At 38.4% G+C, this 15309-nt stretch overlaps 1 protein-coding gene across 1 annotated transcript in view; it reads right to left on the reverse strand.

Moving 5' to 3' along the window:
• Positions 1–15309, reverse strand: part of SPINK5 (serine peptidase inhibitor Kazal type 5) — an 84959-nt gene that overhangs the window by 45959 nt on the left and 23691 nt on the right. The window contains exons 8-15 of the mRNA XM_062189722.1: positions 14343–14409; positions 10516–10643; positions 8760–8847; positions 5845–5972; positions 4584–4665; positions 3115–3242; positions 2262–2340; positions 1883–2010 (exon numbers count right to left, since the gene is read on the reverse strand). Of these exons, the coding sequence (XP_062045706.1) occupies positions 1883–2010; positions 2262–2340; positions 3115–3242; positions 4584–4665; positions 5845–5972; positions 8760–8847; positions 10516–10643; positions 14343–14409 (828 nt within the window). The remainder of the gene's footprint in view (positions 1–1882; positions 2011–2261; positions 2341–3114; positions 3243–4583; positions 4666–5844; positions 5973–8759; positions 8848–10515; positions 10644–14342; positions 14410–15309) is intronic.

The raw sequence follows: 15309 nt of genomic DNA on the forward strand, positions 1-15309 counted from the left end.
ATTACAGAAACTTAAAAAGACTGCTTTCACATTGTATGAAAGTGTGCAAAATAATTACTACTGAGGGAAGAATGAGTCTCAAGGAAATCAATAACCTTTAATATATCTAATATATGAGGTGATAAAATTTCTTTTGAAATTTTAATTTCAATTTTTCAGGAGACAATTACTAAAACATATTCAATATTGACTATCTTTTTCATGCTTCTTTATATAAAAACTAAGCTTTATCATGAATGTGAAGTGACAAAAAGATTAAGAAGCATTTTCTTTCCTAACAGGAAATTATCAAAGGAGGCACCAGGGCTGACCACTAGGTGGCAGAATTACTTTTTATCACTGAAAGATTAAGGTAGAGAAAAAGAAAGAGGTGGAAAGGAACCCAAATATAGACAAATATTTCTACCAGAAGTTGATAAAAGTCTTGATAAGTCATAATATACTGTTTGCACCCAACAGGAAGAAATATATTATCATTTTATTTATCTGTACGGTGACTTCCTTCTCTTTCAGGTATCCACTGACTTCCTAGTCTGCAGTTTTCCCTTCCTTCTGTAATTTGTGACAGTGAAGATCCACCTCAATCTATCTCAGGTGGTTATTGTGAAGGTTAAATGATATTAGACAGCAAAGCTCTTGGAAAACATAACTTATGTGCATTCATTAAATACTGATTATATAATTGTGTGATCATCTTTTTGATTTTCCATCTAACAGCTATTTAGTGTTCCATGGATAAACTCTGTAGGAGATGAGATATCTGCTGGGTTATTTTATTGTGCATCAGAAAAGACTGAACAATTCTCTTTTCAAAGAGATTCCTGGCATACAGGAAATAAATTGGATTACCTTTTGGCCAAAAAAAATCAAAAGAGTTTTGCAAAATTATAGATGCTTGTTTAAGAGGCTGTATCTTGTTATCAATTCTAAAGCTAATTTAAAGCCCCCTGTAAGTGTGTATCTAACCCCTATGTAACAAAACCATCACTGATCTTTCCCTACTATATTATAAGGTTAATTTTCATGATGAGCCCAAATCTATCTCTCTATAGCTCTTATCCATTTCAATTCTTTCTTAAGATTCCCACAGAATGGTGGGAAGAAAAATGGTGAGCCACAAAAATAAGAAAGTTCTCATAAAATTTCACATGCACTATGATATTTACATATATTATCATCTACTTATTATTTCAGATAATATTTTTTCAAAAAGTTAAGAACAAAATAGTATGATTATTATGGATGATTTCTTTTTCTAGGTTTAAGTTTCTAGATGACTTCTGAAATGCCATAGAAGAAATTATTTTGTATCTCTTTTAAAAATAATAATTAACAAATAATTATCAAATATTTATAGAGTAAATATATTTTCATGTATGTTGTCATGGCAGAATTATTAAATTAGGTAAATTAACCTATGAGTCACTTTACATACTTATGTTTATTTGTGTGATGTGACCATTTAAAATCTACTGTTAGCCATTTTGAAATATATAATACATTGTTATTAACTAGTCACCATGCTGCTATGCAATAGTACTCTACAACTTTTTCCTTCTAACTGCAACTATACTCTTTGAGCAATATATCTCTTCATTCCTGATCCCCATCCCAGCTTTTGGTAATCACTATTCTACTGGCTACTTGTATAATTTACCCTTTTTTAGTTTCAACATATCAGTGAGATCATGAAGTGTAAGTGTGTGTGTGTGGCTTATTCTTCATCTGTTTATATCACAAAGGTTATAATCTGAAGACTTTCCATTTACTTTTTTATTATTTTTTTTCAGTCCATTTTACACTAAAGAAGAAAACGCATTAATCACAATTGTTTGGAAACTTGCCATGCTCTCAGAGGCCCTAGGGCTACTTCAGTACTCACAAGAAAGCCTGGCACATGGAGCAGGTGTTGCCATACATTTTCCCATCTGGGCCCTGGATGGGGTCATTCTCTCTGGTGCAAAGAAGCTGACCATTCTTCCAGGACTTACGGTATTCATTACACAACTCCTGTGTAAATGGGAATTGGTAGTGGTTTATTTTTGAATAATTTTTAGCTTTGGAGGCACAGATATTTTTAAGTGATAAAAACTGTAGACCCTCAATGAAGAAGCAGTTACATATGCCCACATATCCATGTACATATGCAGACACAAATCATACAAGCCTTTCATACACCATCAGGGAATTCATGTGTTCCCTGAATGCTGTCTATGGGTACCCAGGTCCGTATGCTTCTCACTTGTTGGCGGCCCTCTCACCTCAAAGGAGGTTGTATTCTCAGATTGTCTTTTATTTCTTGATTCATTTTCCTTCTTTTTCTTTTCTTCCTCTGCTTGGCTAAAAGAGAATGCATAAGAAAAAAAAAAGATGAGTAAGAATCATAGAATTTTCATAACTGAAGTGATCTCAAATATAATATAATATAATTATTAGAAGTAGCACTTACTAAATTATGTTTACTTTTTATGTGCCTACCCTGTGCTCATACTGTGAAATCTTTATAACTGCATGCAGTGAAACTATTAGCATAAACCCAATTTAAAAATAGGAAAACTGATGGAACGCATCACTTTCCCAAAGAAACAAAATATATAAGTGATTTAAAACCTAGTATATTTTTCTAAGCTTCCAGTGAGTGCCTATTACTCTGTCTCTGAAAACTAATTAGCTTTTGTTTCAGTCTGTCAGAAATGTCTCTACTTGTATCATCCTTGACACCCAATGCTAAGTCATTCTACAAGAAATCCTAAATGGTTAGGAAGATCTCCCAGCATTGAGCTGTACCCTGTCTTCTTCTCGAGTATCACTCACAGGCTCATTCCTCGTTTTCATATATGGCAACGAACTAAAATATTTTATAAATGTTTCCACAATTAGAAATAGAAACTACTTGACTATTTCAAGAATGAGACTCTCCCCTTGCTAAACTGCCCCATTCTTCATAATCCACAAAGGATATGGTTTTCACACATTTCTCCAATTATGCAATCTCTATAAACTTACTCTAATTCTTTTATTTTCTGTTGAAATGCTCTTCTCCTAATGGAACACAAGATAGGAAGTAGAAAATTCAAAGCTTCCCCTTGCTTTCCCAGCTGCTGTTCTACTCACAAGAAAGCCTCGCACATGGAGCAGGTGTTGCGGTGCGTTTTCCCATCTGGGCCCTGGATGGGGTCATTCTCTCTGGTGCAAGGGAGCTTTCCGTTCCTCAACAAGTTCCGGTATTCACTGCAAAGCTCCTGCCAAGATTTAGAAAGCGAGCTGGATGTAATATTTTATTCCTATTCGAAGCAGAATATTCAGCAGTTCATGTTTGTCAGGAGGTTCTTAGGCTTAGATCAGGAGTGTCAGAGCAAACAAGTGAACAAACAACTCTAGTTCCTTACTCCCAGCTCTACCACTATTGTTCTCTGTGTAACTGACTCAACTCCCTTCCCTATTTTGAATTAGTTTCCCCATCTATGACACAAGTTGCAACAACTAGTGCTATATCTCATTATACCCAAGATTTTATTGTGTTTCTCTCAAATGTAAGATTCAATTGTACAAGAAATCTTACCATTTTTAGGAGGTAGGAAAAAATAAGACATAAACTCCCAATATAATAGAAGATGTAGACAATCAAACTTGACTATAACCTAAACAGAATGTAAGTGCAAACACACAGGTTCAAGAATATTTCAGATTTCAAAGGTTTGAACTATGAAATCTGACTGTAGAAATGAGGGAAGAGGTCAAGAATGATTTAAGTGAGACTGTGATGAGTCAACAAGATTTGTCTTGGCCTAAAAGTGGAATTGTGAAATATGCACAGTAGGCTGTGCAAATAAAATCAGCCAAGAAAAACAGGTGGGAAACTGTATGGTACATAGAATAATATGAATTTGTGAGTGGCATTAAGACCCAGATAAGAAAGAGAAGGATTTTTAAACATACCCTGTAGCTGATGGTAAGCTCTTGGTGGGTTTAAGAAGAGGAGCATTATGGTCTAATTTACATTTTGAAACACTATCTGTCTTCATGATAGCAACATAAGGGAAAGGATAGAAACTGGAGAGAAATTAGGAGACTTTAATCATCAGGATAATACATGATGATAACTGATCTAAGGCTTTGGAAATGAATATTGTAAAATTTCAGAAGTAAAAATCATACATTTTGTGAATCAAGGTATTTTATCTCAAACTTGTGAATCAAGGTATTGGATTTGTGAATCAAGGTATTTCATCTAAAACTTCAATGTGAAGTTTCAGAAAATCCTATTTACAAAGTATAAATGTAGAGTTTCTCTGGAAAGTGGTCAGGAAAAGCTAACACAGTTCGCAAGTGATAAAACCAGACACAGAACTCAGTTTTTCAGACTCTAAATAAGTTCTTTCTATTTCACATGGTTATTCTTTGAAGCAGCAAGAGCAAGCACATCAATCTCCCACAGCATCCATTTCAATGTCATTCCCAGATAGAAGAGCTAAGATTTTCTGGGGATTTTTCCAGGGCAAAATTCTACCCTGAATTTAGGCTCTTTGAAGTGTGTTCAAATTATAGTGCCAAGAAGGCTTTATTGAATGGATCTCACTCACGTCATATGAGGTTGTTTTTCCAGCTTCTCTTTTATTTCTTACTTGTGCTTCAACCTTTTTCTTTTCTTTGGCTTCTGCTTTGCTGAATTACAGAGAAAATGAATGGAATCAGTTACGAACAATAAAGATGGCAATAGTAATATGGAAAACTTGCTTTCTATAAATTAGCCTTCTTCCCTGTTGTAAGAAAAGGAGCATAGGGGCTGGCGCTGTGGCATAATGGGTAGAGCTGCCATCTAGTGTATCTGTCACATCATGCATTCTCTAGACCACATTTAAGCATAAATGTATTGCTTATTTGTGGCTTTTTTATCTAAAAACAAAACACGAGGCAGGTGAGAAAAGGCCAATAATTCCATACACTGATAAACTACCTAGAATTAAATTTACTTTGTGCAGTGGAATTGCTTGGTATGTGGACTTAATCTTATACAGCTGCCAATCAAAAAGTAGGGAGAGCTTATTTAGTCAAGATGCCTGTAACCCAGCTCTGGCTCCTGACTTCAGTGTTCTGCTAACACAGACCCTGAGAAGCCATAGCGATGGCTCAAGAAATTGGGTTTTTCCCACCCATGTGGAGAACTGGACCGAGTTGCCAACTCCCAGCTTTGGTCCCAGCCCAGATCTGGCTGTTATAGGCATTTGAGGAGGAAACAGTAGTTGGGTGTTCTCTCTCTCGCATTTCCCTCCCTCTCCCCTTTCCCTCCTACCTCTCCCTCTGCATTTCTTCTCAAAAAAAAAAAAAAAAAAAAAAAAAAAAAAAAAAAACCACAAAACATTATTTTACAAAGCCATAGATTCCAAATGTTAGTCAAACAGTTAATCTGAATTCAACCTAATAGAGAGTTCAACTAAATCTTGAAAGGCAACCATCAGTTCTAATTTATAGAGAAGAATCATATTTATAAAGTAGCATTTACTGTAATTTTATAGGAATTCATTATTTTCTCATGGAAAATTTGACTGCATTCAATTTCTATGTTAGTTGCTAGCTGTAGACCCTAATGGGCTTGGAAGATCAGATTCACAAATGAAGCTTCAGCAGTTCACGTTTGCCAGGAGGTTCTTGGGCTCAGAGAAGGAGTGTCAGACAAGTGAACAAACAACTCTAGTTCCTTACTCGCAGCTCTACTGCTATTGTTCTCGGTGTAACTGACTCAACTCCCTTCCCTATTTTGAGCTAGTTTCCCCATCTTTGACAAAAATGGATTCTATTAGACTATATGTAAGGTCCCTTCTTTCTTTGGCAGTCTATACTCACAAGAAGGCTTGGCACATGGAACACAAGTTGCCATGCATTTTCCCATCTGGGCCACGAACAGGGTCATTTTCTCTGGTGCAGGAAAGTATCCCCTTTTTTGCACGATCTTGAAATTCACTGCAGAGTTTCTGAATAATGAAAATGAGATAATTTACATAATATTCTCTATTTTCTATTAATATATTTTAAATAGTTTTTACCAAATAAATTGGAAAAGAATTCCAGATGGAAAAATTCCCAGGCTCTTAAGATCATTCAAAAATTTCAGGATAGTTCTTTCCTTGCAATATTCTTTAATTTAAGTAAAATGTATGAAGTTAAAGGGATATAAGTATGAATGTGATTTAGACCCTTCATTAGCCAGGTAGAAAGGATAAGTCATTTCCATATACATAACTAAAGAATATAACACAGGTCTCAATTAAGTATACACGAGTACAGGCCGGCGCCGTGGCTCACTAGGCTAATCCTCCACCTGTGGCGCTGGCACTCCACATTCTAGTCCCAGTTGGGGCACCGGTTCTGTCCCAGTTGCTTCTCTTCCAGTCCAGCTCTCTGCTGTGGCCCGGGAAGGCAGTGGAATATGGCCCAAGTGCTTGGGCCCTGCACCCGCATGGGAGACCAGGAGGAAGCACCTGGTTCCTGGCTTCAGATCGGCACAGCGTGCTGGCCATAGCAGTCATTTAGGGGGTAAACCAACAGAAGGAAGACCTTTCTCTCTGTTTCTCTCTCTCACTAACTCTGCCTGTCACACACACAAAAAAAGTATACACAAGTACAAAGAAAAGAATGATTCATGGAAGTTTAGAGAACTTACACCTGAATTCTACATGGAAGATGTATCAAAGAAACCAATGTGGCAAAAAACATCTTCTAGTAGTAATTATTATATCCAAAGCTATAAGGGCACTAAAGAACATGTTCTTTGAAAACAGTCTGTCATTTCCATTATTATAGTGGCTAAAGAATTCAGAGGGTAATGGAAAAAAAGGTTTGGGAAGTACTCAAATAGGAGACTTTAAGAATTGATCAAAACAAGGCTACTAAACTTTGACAGGAACTTGAATTTTATTCTTAGCTAATGGGAAAATCAGAAATAGATTAAAAAGAGAATGACAGAATCAAATCCTTGTTTTAGAAAGACTGCCAGTCAGATGCGTTGAAGATTTGAGTGAATAGAAATCAAAACTAGAGAAAAGAATCAGCAAGAGATGGAGACAGAGACAGAGGGAGAGAGAGACAGAGAGGAAGGAGGAGGAGGAGCAGCAGCAGCAGCAGAGAGGAAGGGAGGGAGAGAGGGAGGAATTAGAAGTGAAAGGTAAACAACTTGACAGACATTCAAGTACTAAAATTAAAAGAATTTGATAACCTAGGACTGAGTGGAAGAAAGAAGCTGAAAGTGAGACCTTGGGGCCAGTGCTATGGCATAGTGGATAAAGCCACCACCTGCAATGCCGGCATCCTACATAGGAACCAGTTCTAGTCCTGGCTGCTTCACTTCCAATCCAGCTCTCTGCTATGGCCTGGGAAAGCAGCAGAAGATGCCCCAAGTCCTTGGGTCACTGCACCTGTGTGGGAGACCCGGATGAAGCTCCTGGCTCCTGGCTTTGGATAGGCACAGCTCTGGCTGTCCAGCCAATTGGGGAGTGAACCAGTGGATGAAAGACCCTCTCCCCTCTGCCTACTTCTCTCTCTGTGTAACTCTGCCTTACAAATAAATACATAAATCTTAAAAAAAAAGTGAGACCTAAGCAATAAGGTGGAATTACCATAAGGCAGGAAACTTAATGGAGTAGGCAGATAGCTTTATGAAGTGGGTTACTTCATAAAACTGTGAACTATACAACATAGAAAACTAGATAGCTCTAAGAAACAAATCAACTACACAGAATGAAACAGTCCAAATATACTCTAAGATACCTTCAAACATTGGAATTGCAAAATGCTATTCTCTCACAAAAACATTTCCTATTATATGCAAACTATGTGGAGGACAAATTGAATCTTGAAGATTGAGACAGAGACTAAAAGTACACAGATTAGACAGGATGCTAATGCAAAGGAAACGTGTCTGAACTGAGATGGCAGCACTAGGAAGGCAAACAGATGATGAGTTGAGAGGTGATTACAAAGCAGGAAATATGGTTATCTTTTCAGAAATGTATCTATGAAATACATGAAATCTGCTCTCTTCATATTAATGAAGTTTTTTTTTTTTTTTTTCTACAGGCAGAGTGGATAGTGAGAGAGAGAGACAGAGAGGAAGGTCTTCCTTTGTCGTTGGTTCACCCTCCAATGGCCGCCGCGGCCGGCGCATGGCGCTGATCCGAAGCCAGGAGCCAGGTGCTTCTCCAGGTCTCCCATGGGGTGCAGGGCCCAAGGACTTGGGCCATCCTCCACTGCCTTCCCTGGCCATAGCAGAGAGCTGGCCTGGAAGAGGGGCAACCGGGATAGAATCCGGCGCCCCAACCGGGACTAGAACCCGGTGTGCCGGCGCCGCAAGGCAGAGGATTAGCCTGTTAAGCCACGGCACCGGCCCATATTAATGAAATTTTAAAAAGAATGCTATATTATTTCAAAGGAAACACATTAAAATTCTATAATATTACATTTAAGAATACCTCCACAACAACTATCATACTTTTGAAGAGTACATATCACAATTTGAATTCAGAAACTCAAGTGATGTATCACCTTCATCTAGGAGTGTAGAACTTGTTTACTAATATGACTAATTTCTGCCAAACAGCTAGAAACTGTAATGCCACAATTATTCTTCTAAGTCTCATAAAATGATAACTACAAATTAATTTCCAGTAAGCCTATTAATAGTGGGGAAAACATTAACTAATATTGAAAATGCATACAGAATGATACACCCACTCGACATAGAAAAGTGTGAAACTAATTCTCACCTCTACTTCTCTTTTAACTTTAACCTTATCTTCAGCTTCTCTCCGTGTTTTATCTGCTTTGTTCTTTTCTTCTGTAAAATGTCGCTTGCTGGAAAAGAAAAAAGGAGTAGAAATGCTTAGAATCTCCATGCTACCAAACAGTCATTAAACCCATATGGAAAAGCAGCTAAGCTTTTCTGAAACACAGTATAACCACTTTCAAACCACCTTAAATCTCTCCAAAGCCCCTTTCACTTTGTCTTTTTCTATATACCATTTCCTTTCTCACATCTTTCTGAACATCCCCAGCTTAACTTCTACTTTTCCCAGAAGACAACCCAGACCCCACATAGAAATGAGCTCTATGTTTTGACACCTGAATATTCTGCTCTTACATCCCAGTATTCATTCTATCTTGTAATATATAAATGTGTGCATATGTCTGTGGTTTATTTATTCTATTAACTTTAAGCTTCTTGACTACAAGCATCTTTATTCCCATCTTTATTCATTCATTTAGTTAGTGACTCTATTTTTTTTTAAAGTTTTTTTTTTTTATTTTTTATTTTTGACAGGCAGAGTGGACAGTGAGAGAGAGAGACAGAGAGAAAGGTCTTCCTTTGCCGTTGGTTCACCCTCTAATGGCCGCCGCGGTAGCGCGCTGCGGCCGGCGCACCGCGCTGTTCCGATGGCAGGAGCCAGGTGCTTCTCCTGGTCTCCCATGGGGTGCAGAGCCCAAACACTTGGGCCATCCTCCACTGCACTCCCTGGCCACAGCAGAGAGCTGGCCTGGAAGAGGGGCAACCGGGACAGGATCGGTGCCCCGACCGGGACTAGAACCCGGTGTGCCGGCGCCGCAAGGCGGAGGATTAGCCTGTTGAGCCACGGCTCTATTTTTGGCAAGCCCTGGGCTAGCCCTCAGGAAAACCAAAGTGTACAATGTGAGTACCAGCACATATCCTGTTCTCTTTGTACTTGTGCTTATGAAGGAGGAGTGATAGTCAACAAGTAGTCATAGAAATAATTATTATAATTGCCAACTGAGATGATTGCTATGACAGAAAATTACCAGAGATGATGAGGAATTGAACTTCATTGAGTGACTTCAGTGTGACTTTTAAGTGACATGGTCTTATCCAAGGAAGGATAAACTTAAATGCAATTTACAAGAGGAGAGGACATTAACTGGACAAAATAGAACTAGAAGCAGGCTGGCAGAATCCAGGAGGAGGATCTCCGTCCAGGTCCCCCACATTGGTGACAGGAACCCAAGTACTTGGCCCATTATCTGCTGCCTCCCAGGTGCACTAGCAGGAATCTGAACTGGAACCAGAGTGGCCAGGACTCAAACCAGGAACTCTGACATGAGATACAGGCATCCCAAGTGGAAGCTTAACAAGCTGCACCAAAGCACCTGTCCTGGAACATGAATTTTTTTAAGACCATCTCATCAACTCTGTCATAATGGGATAATTACTGAAGAAAAACCATTCAAGTCCTGGTACCAGTTTCTACTCCCATTCTATACTATGACATTCTATACTATGACTAGTTCAAAAAGAGGCTCATAAAGGTCACAGAGAGAAAGTCTAAGAAGTACTGTGTCCGTCTTCCAGCTAAAAAGTAGAAACCATTTGTCCTCAGAAAAATACATATATCATTAATGCCTACTTAAGGGGCAGTGTAACGATTTGTGGAGGATATTGTTTTTATTCATCATTCAGATCATCTCCACTTTCAACTATTCATTGACTTAAGAAAGTGCTCCTGTACTCACAAAATTTCAGCACACAGGGCACATTTGTTGCCATGCATCTTGCCATCAGGGCCACGGATTGGGTCACTCTCCCGTGTGCAAAAAAGTCTTCCATTCCTCACTTGCTTCTCATATTCCTTGCAAAGATCCTATAAAAAGATAAATCATTAGATTTATAATTTTCCAGAAAAACTCTTAAAGCCAGAAATTTCCACTGCTTGATTTATAATCATAAGATTTCATGCCTAGAAGTATATGAAGGCATACAACATATTTTGGAGGATTGATAAGAAACAGTACATATATTGTTAGATGACTCAGAACTTGTGTCTGTGTTGCATCTATTTAAAGAGCCTAGGGAAAAATAAGGCTGACTAAATTTTTCCTACAACTAAAAGTAGTTAATTCTTTTTAACTTCCAGATTTACAGGGGAAAAAGTCTCTCATAAGGCTCCAACAAAAACACAGCAGAATTGAATAACTAGGACAACACAAAACATGAAACAGTTGAAGAGTGTAAGACAGGTTTTGTGAGATGAACTGTTTAGTAGGGATCAAGTCATGAACAATATGGTACCCAATAGCATGAAGCTTTAAGTTTGTTTCCTCTGTGGACTTCTACATATTTTTTTGTGTGCTTTGTTTCCTTTTATCCATGTGTTTTGTGACACTGTAGATGAAAATCTCAGTGAGTAAATCTAACTTCCTTTCATTCCTACTTTATAAAGATAGACCATGAAGACTAATATTTATTTAGAAAACCTAAAAAATATCATAAATGTCAAAAAAAACTGCAAAAGATGTTTTTTAAGATTTCTTGATACTTTGGCTCAGTACTTTCAGATTTATTTCTGTTTTTAAAATTCTCCTATTTGGTGAAGGCTAAACTGAACATTAAAGTACACCTCCAATTACCCTAGGCTTAAAGTCTATGTCAAGAATCATAGGTTGAGATAAAATACTTTACCATAATATAATCTATAAAAATAACTCCTCTATAACTTACTTTTCAACTGTGTGATCCTCATTTTCTCATGTCAACCAAAAATATATGAATGTCAAAAGTGTGGCTGAAAGGTTAGTGTTGTGGTGTAGCAGGTTAAGCCACTGCACCTAATGTTGGCACCCAATATGGGTGCTGGTTGAAGTCCTAGCTGCTCTAGCTCCCAGCTAATACACCTGAGAAGGCAGCAGAGGATGGCCCAAGTGATTGGGCCCCTGCATCTACCTATGAGACTGGGGAAGGTTCCTCGCTCCTGGCTTTGGTCTGGCCAGCCCCAGCTGTTGCAGCCGCCCTCTCCCCCCAGTCCCCACCCCTGCTCCATATCTCAGCCTTTGAAATGAATAAATAAATCTTACAAAAAAATGTATCACGCCATGGGCACTACACTGCGGCTGTAACTCAGTGGGAGGCCACAGAAAAGGCTAATCTCCTTTGGAATCTCAGTCTTACACTCTACACAGTGAGGTTTTTGGAGTAGATGCAAGATGTGACCTTTTCTAGACAGTGTTCTCTGCTTCTTTTTAATAATCTTTAGGGTATTTTAAAAGAGATTCCTAGCTGCCCCTTAAAAAGATAGTTGTGTGTGGAGGAGCAATGGGTGTGCTCCAAACTTCCTGGTTGTAACAATCTAGGAACACAGATGCAGAAGACTGTCACCTGATAATCACAGCATGGTCATAAATTAATGCTTAATGAGTTCCATTAGAGAAACAATGGTAATTTCAGTTTATAAGCTGTGATTCATCCATGGAGATTCTGGAGAAGCATTTTTGTGATCAACCCACTGACAGGTTAATTACTGGACACATATTGAGCCTTCACCACGAAGCAGTTCTACTCAACATAATTATGCATAATAACTCCTCCACAATAATGACCCCAGCCACAGCGAAGAGAGGTAAAGCTCAGGCCTGATTAAACAAACAAACAAAAAAAAAAAAACCAAGAAACAAAAACAAGAAAACTAAGTTCTATGCCTTTGGATTAATAAAATGGTAAGTATCACAAGATGATCCCAAGTTTCAGACTGAAATTTGCCAACCACCACAAAAGAACTGCTGTCTAACCCTTCGTGAGTAATCATCAAACTATAGACAGCTCAGAATATTTCATTTCTCTAAATTTAAATTCTGAATGCTGGATCTGAGATGGGAACTTAACTTCATTAAGCAGAGTTCCACTCTTAAGTACCAGAAACTAGGACTACATCTTCCTCTTGGAAAAGCCACACTATACATTCCACAATAATAGTAAACTTGTGTTAGTACAAAATAGTGCAGGCATAGATTCACTATTCAACAGAAGGGTAAAACTGAGGTCATTTATCTCAACTTCCATATTTTCCTGAGACACCAGGGAGGACATGATTTACTCAGTGTCACACAGCCACAACATGACAGAATGAAGGCGTTCTTTCTGACAAAAGGCTAGCCATTTAGCAAAGAAACTCACATCCCTCTCACTGAAAGTAGGTTTTAGTGACCTTTGTGCTTGAGAAATGGAGACTGTGTTGCCTATGGTGTTAATTTAATTAGGAAAGGAATATCCTTTAAAAAATATTTATTTAGGGGGCCGGCACTGTGGCACGGGAAGCTAAGCCTCCGCCTGCAGCGCTGGCATCCCATATGGGCATCAGTTCAGCTCAAGTCCTGGCGGCTCCTCTTCCTATCCAGCTCTCTGCTGATGGCCTGGGAAAGCAGTTGAAGATGGTCCAAGTGCTTGAGCCCCTGCACTCATGTAGAACACCCAGAAGAAGCTCTTGGCTCCTGGCTTCAGATCGGCTCAGCTCTGGCCATTGCAGCGATTTGGGGAGTGAACCAATGGGTAAAGACCTTTCTCTCTGTCTCTCCCTCTCTCTGTCTGTAACTCTACCTCTCAAGCAAATACATGAAATATTTTAAAATATTTTATTTATTTGAGAGGCAGAGAGACACTGAAAGATTGCTCTCATCTACTGGTTCAGTCCTAAAATGGTCAGAAGGGCCAGGGCTGGGTAAGGCTGAAGCTGGCACCAGAGAATGCAATCCAAGTCTTCCATGTGGGTGCCAGGAACCCAATTACTTGAGTTGTCACTGATGCCTCCCAAGATCTGCATTAGCAGGAAGCTAGAGTCAGAGACTAGAGCTAGGTTTTAAATTCCAATACTCCTATGTATGTTGTACTGTGTGTACTATGCTAAATACCTGCTTCCAGGAAAAGGTAGTTTTACTAGACTGAAAAATTAGATCGTCAAATAATTTGGAAAGAACTTAATTTTAGGGGCATTTAGAAAATCACATTCTTAGTGTTTTTCTGAAATTTTTGTCTTAGCAGGAATAAAATCTTTGTAAATTTAGATTTTTCTAAACATAACAACCATATGGCAAAGTGAGTAAGTCCACCTTGTGTGAAGGGAATTTATAGATATTGCATTTGTGGATATACTAGAATCATTTTAAAGATATCCCTGTCTAATTCATAATATGCTATAATTTATTCAAAATCTAATCAAGGAAAAATGTGAATACAGTAAACCAGAGAGAATACAAGTGGAAATTAAGCAGAATTCAGTATACATAAACTTTCTGTCTTACATCTTTTTTTTTTTTTTTTTTTTTTTTTTTGAGAGGACGTGAGGAAGCAAATGTGGAAACTCCACATTTTGAGCCTTAGGTGGGAAATGCTGCTTTAAATCTGAATCTAATTATCAATAGAGTAGGAATAGTCAGTTTGTAGGACTTTTATATTAAGGAGGAAAGTCCATTTAATAATAATGAACAATGACACTGCATTATTTCAAGGGTTCACAATTAAGCTTGCTGATACTCATTGCCACAAGAAGCAAATCTGTTTGTGAGTCATTTACCTTTTCTGCATCTCGTCGAATTCTGGCTTCACCTTCTCGCTTGGCATTTTCTTCAGCTTCCTTTAAACTGTTAAGAAAAGGAAACAACTAGACAATGTATGGATGGATCCTATTTTCAGCATCCAGTCCTAGGCTAAGCACTTTCCTATTCTCTGCCACAACTTGTAGAAACTCATCCCCTTACAGGGGATAAGCATTTCCCTCCCTGGAATGCCTGACTTGGGAAACTGCCAAAGATAAAGAAGGTGTGACTCACTGACAGTCAATTAGAAGCTTTGTTCTGAAAACTGGTTTGTGTGATGTCTTGACTGACAAATAGAAGATTGCCAGAAAATTTCCTTTAATAGGCAAAACCAAGGACTTCAAAACAATGCTGTTGCAAGAATTAGATCAAACTGAGCCCTGAAGATAATTTCACCCATACCCTTTCACCACACATCCATACGCGTGCACACACACACACTTTACATATATACATATATGTTATATATACATATAAAGGTAGACAGACAGAAAGATAGGCCGAGATCTTATCTTCCATCGACTGGTTTACTCCCCAAATACTTGCAAAATAGCTAATCCAGTTCTCCTATGTGGATGGCAGGAACTCAAATGAGCTATCACTTGCTGCCTCCCACAGTGTACATTAACAAGAAGCTCCAACCCAGGCCCTCAACACGTGGCCTCTTAACCACTCTGCCAAACACCAGACCCTGACTTTAAATTAAATTTTGTGAAGTATTTGCCTTCATGGAAAGTATAGCTGTTAGTAAGAGCTAGACTGATTTGAGCTCGTAAGCCCTTCTGCAGAACTGTTACCAGACTACAGTCTCACCATGGAGATACAATTTGCTATTTCAGTACTACAGAGGAAGAAACGAGGAGTTAGAGAGGTCAAATTCTCTTTTCAGTTACTGTATGAAGAGAAATATCAAATCACAGAATTAGGGCATGCCTCCCAGGTAAG

This window comes from Lepus europaeus, chromosome 4 (assembly GCF_033115175.1).
Source record: "Lepus europaeus isolate LE1 chromosome 4, mLepTim1.pri, whole genome shotgun sequence".
NCBI classification, from domain to species: domain Eukaryota; kingdom Metazoa; phylum Chordata; class Mammalia; order Lagomorpha; family Leporidae; genus Lepus; species Lepus europaeus.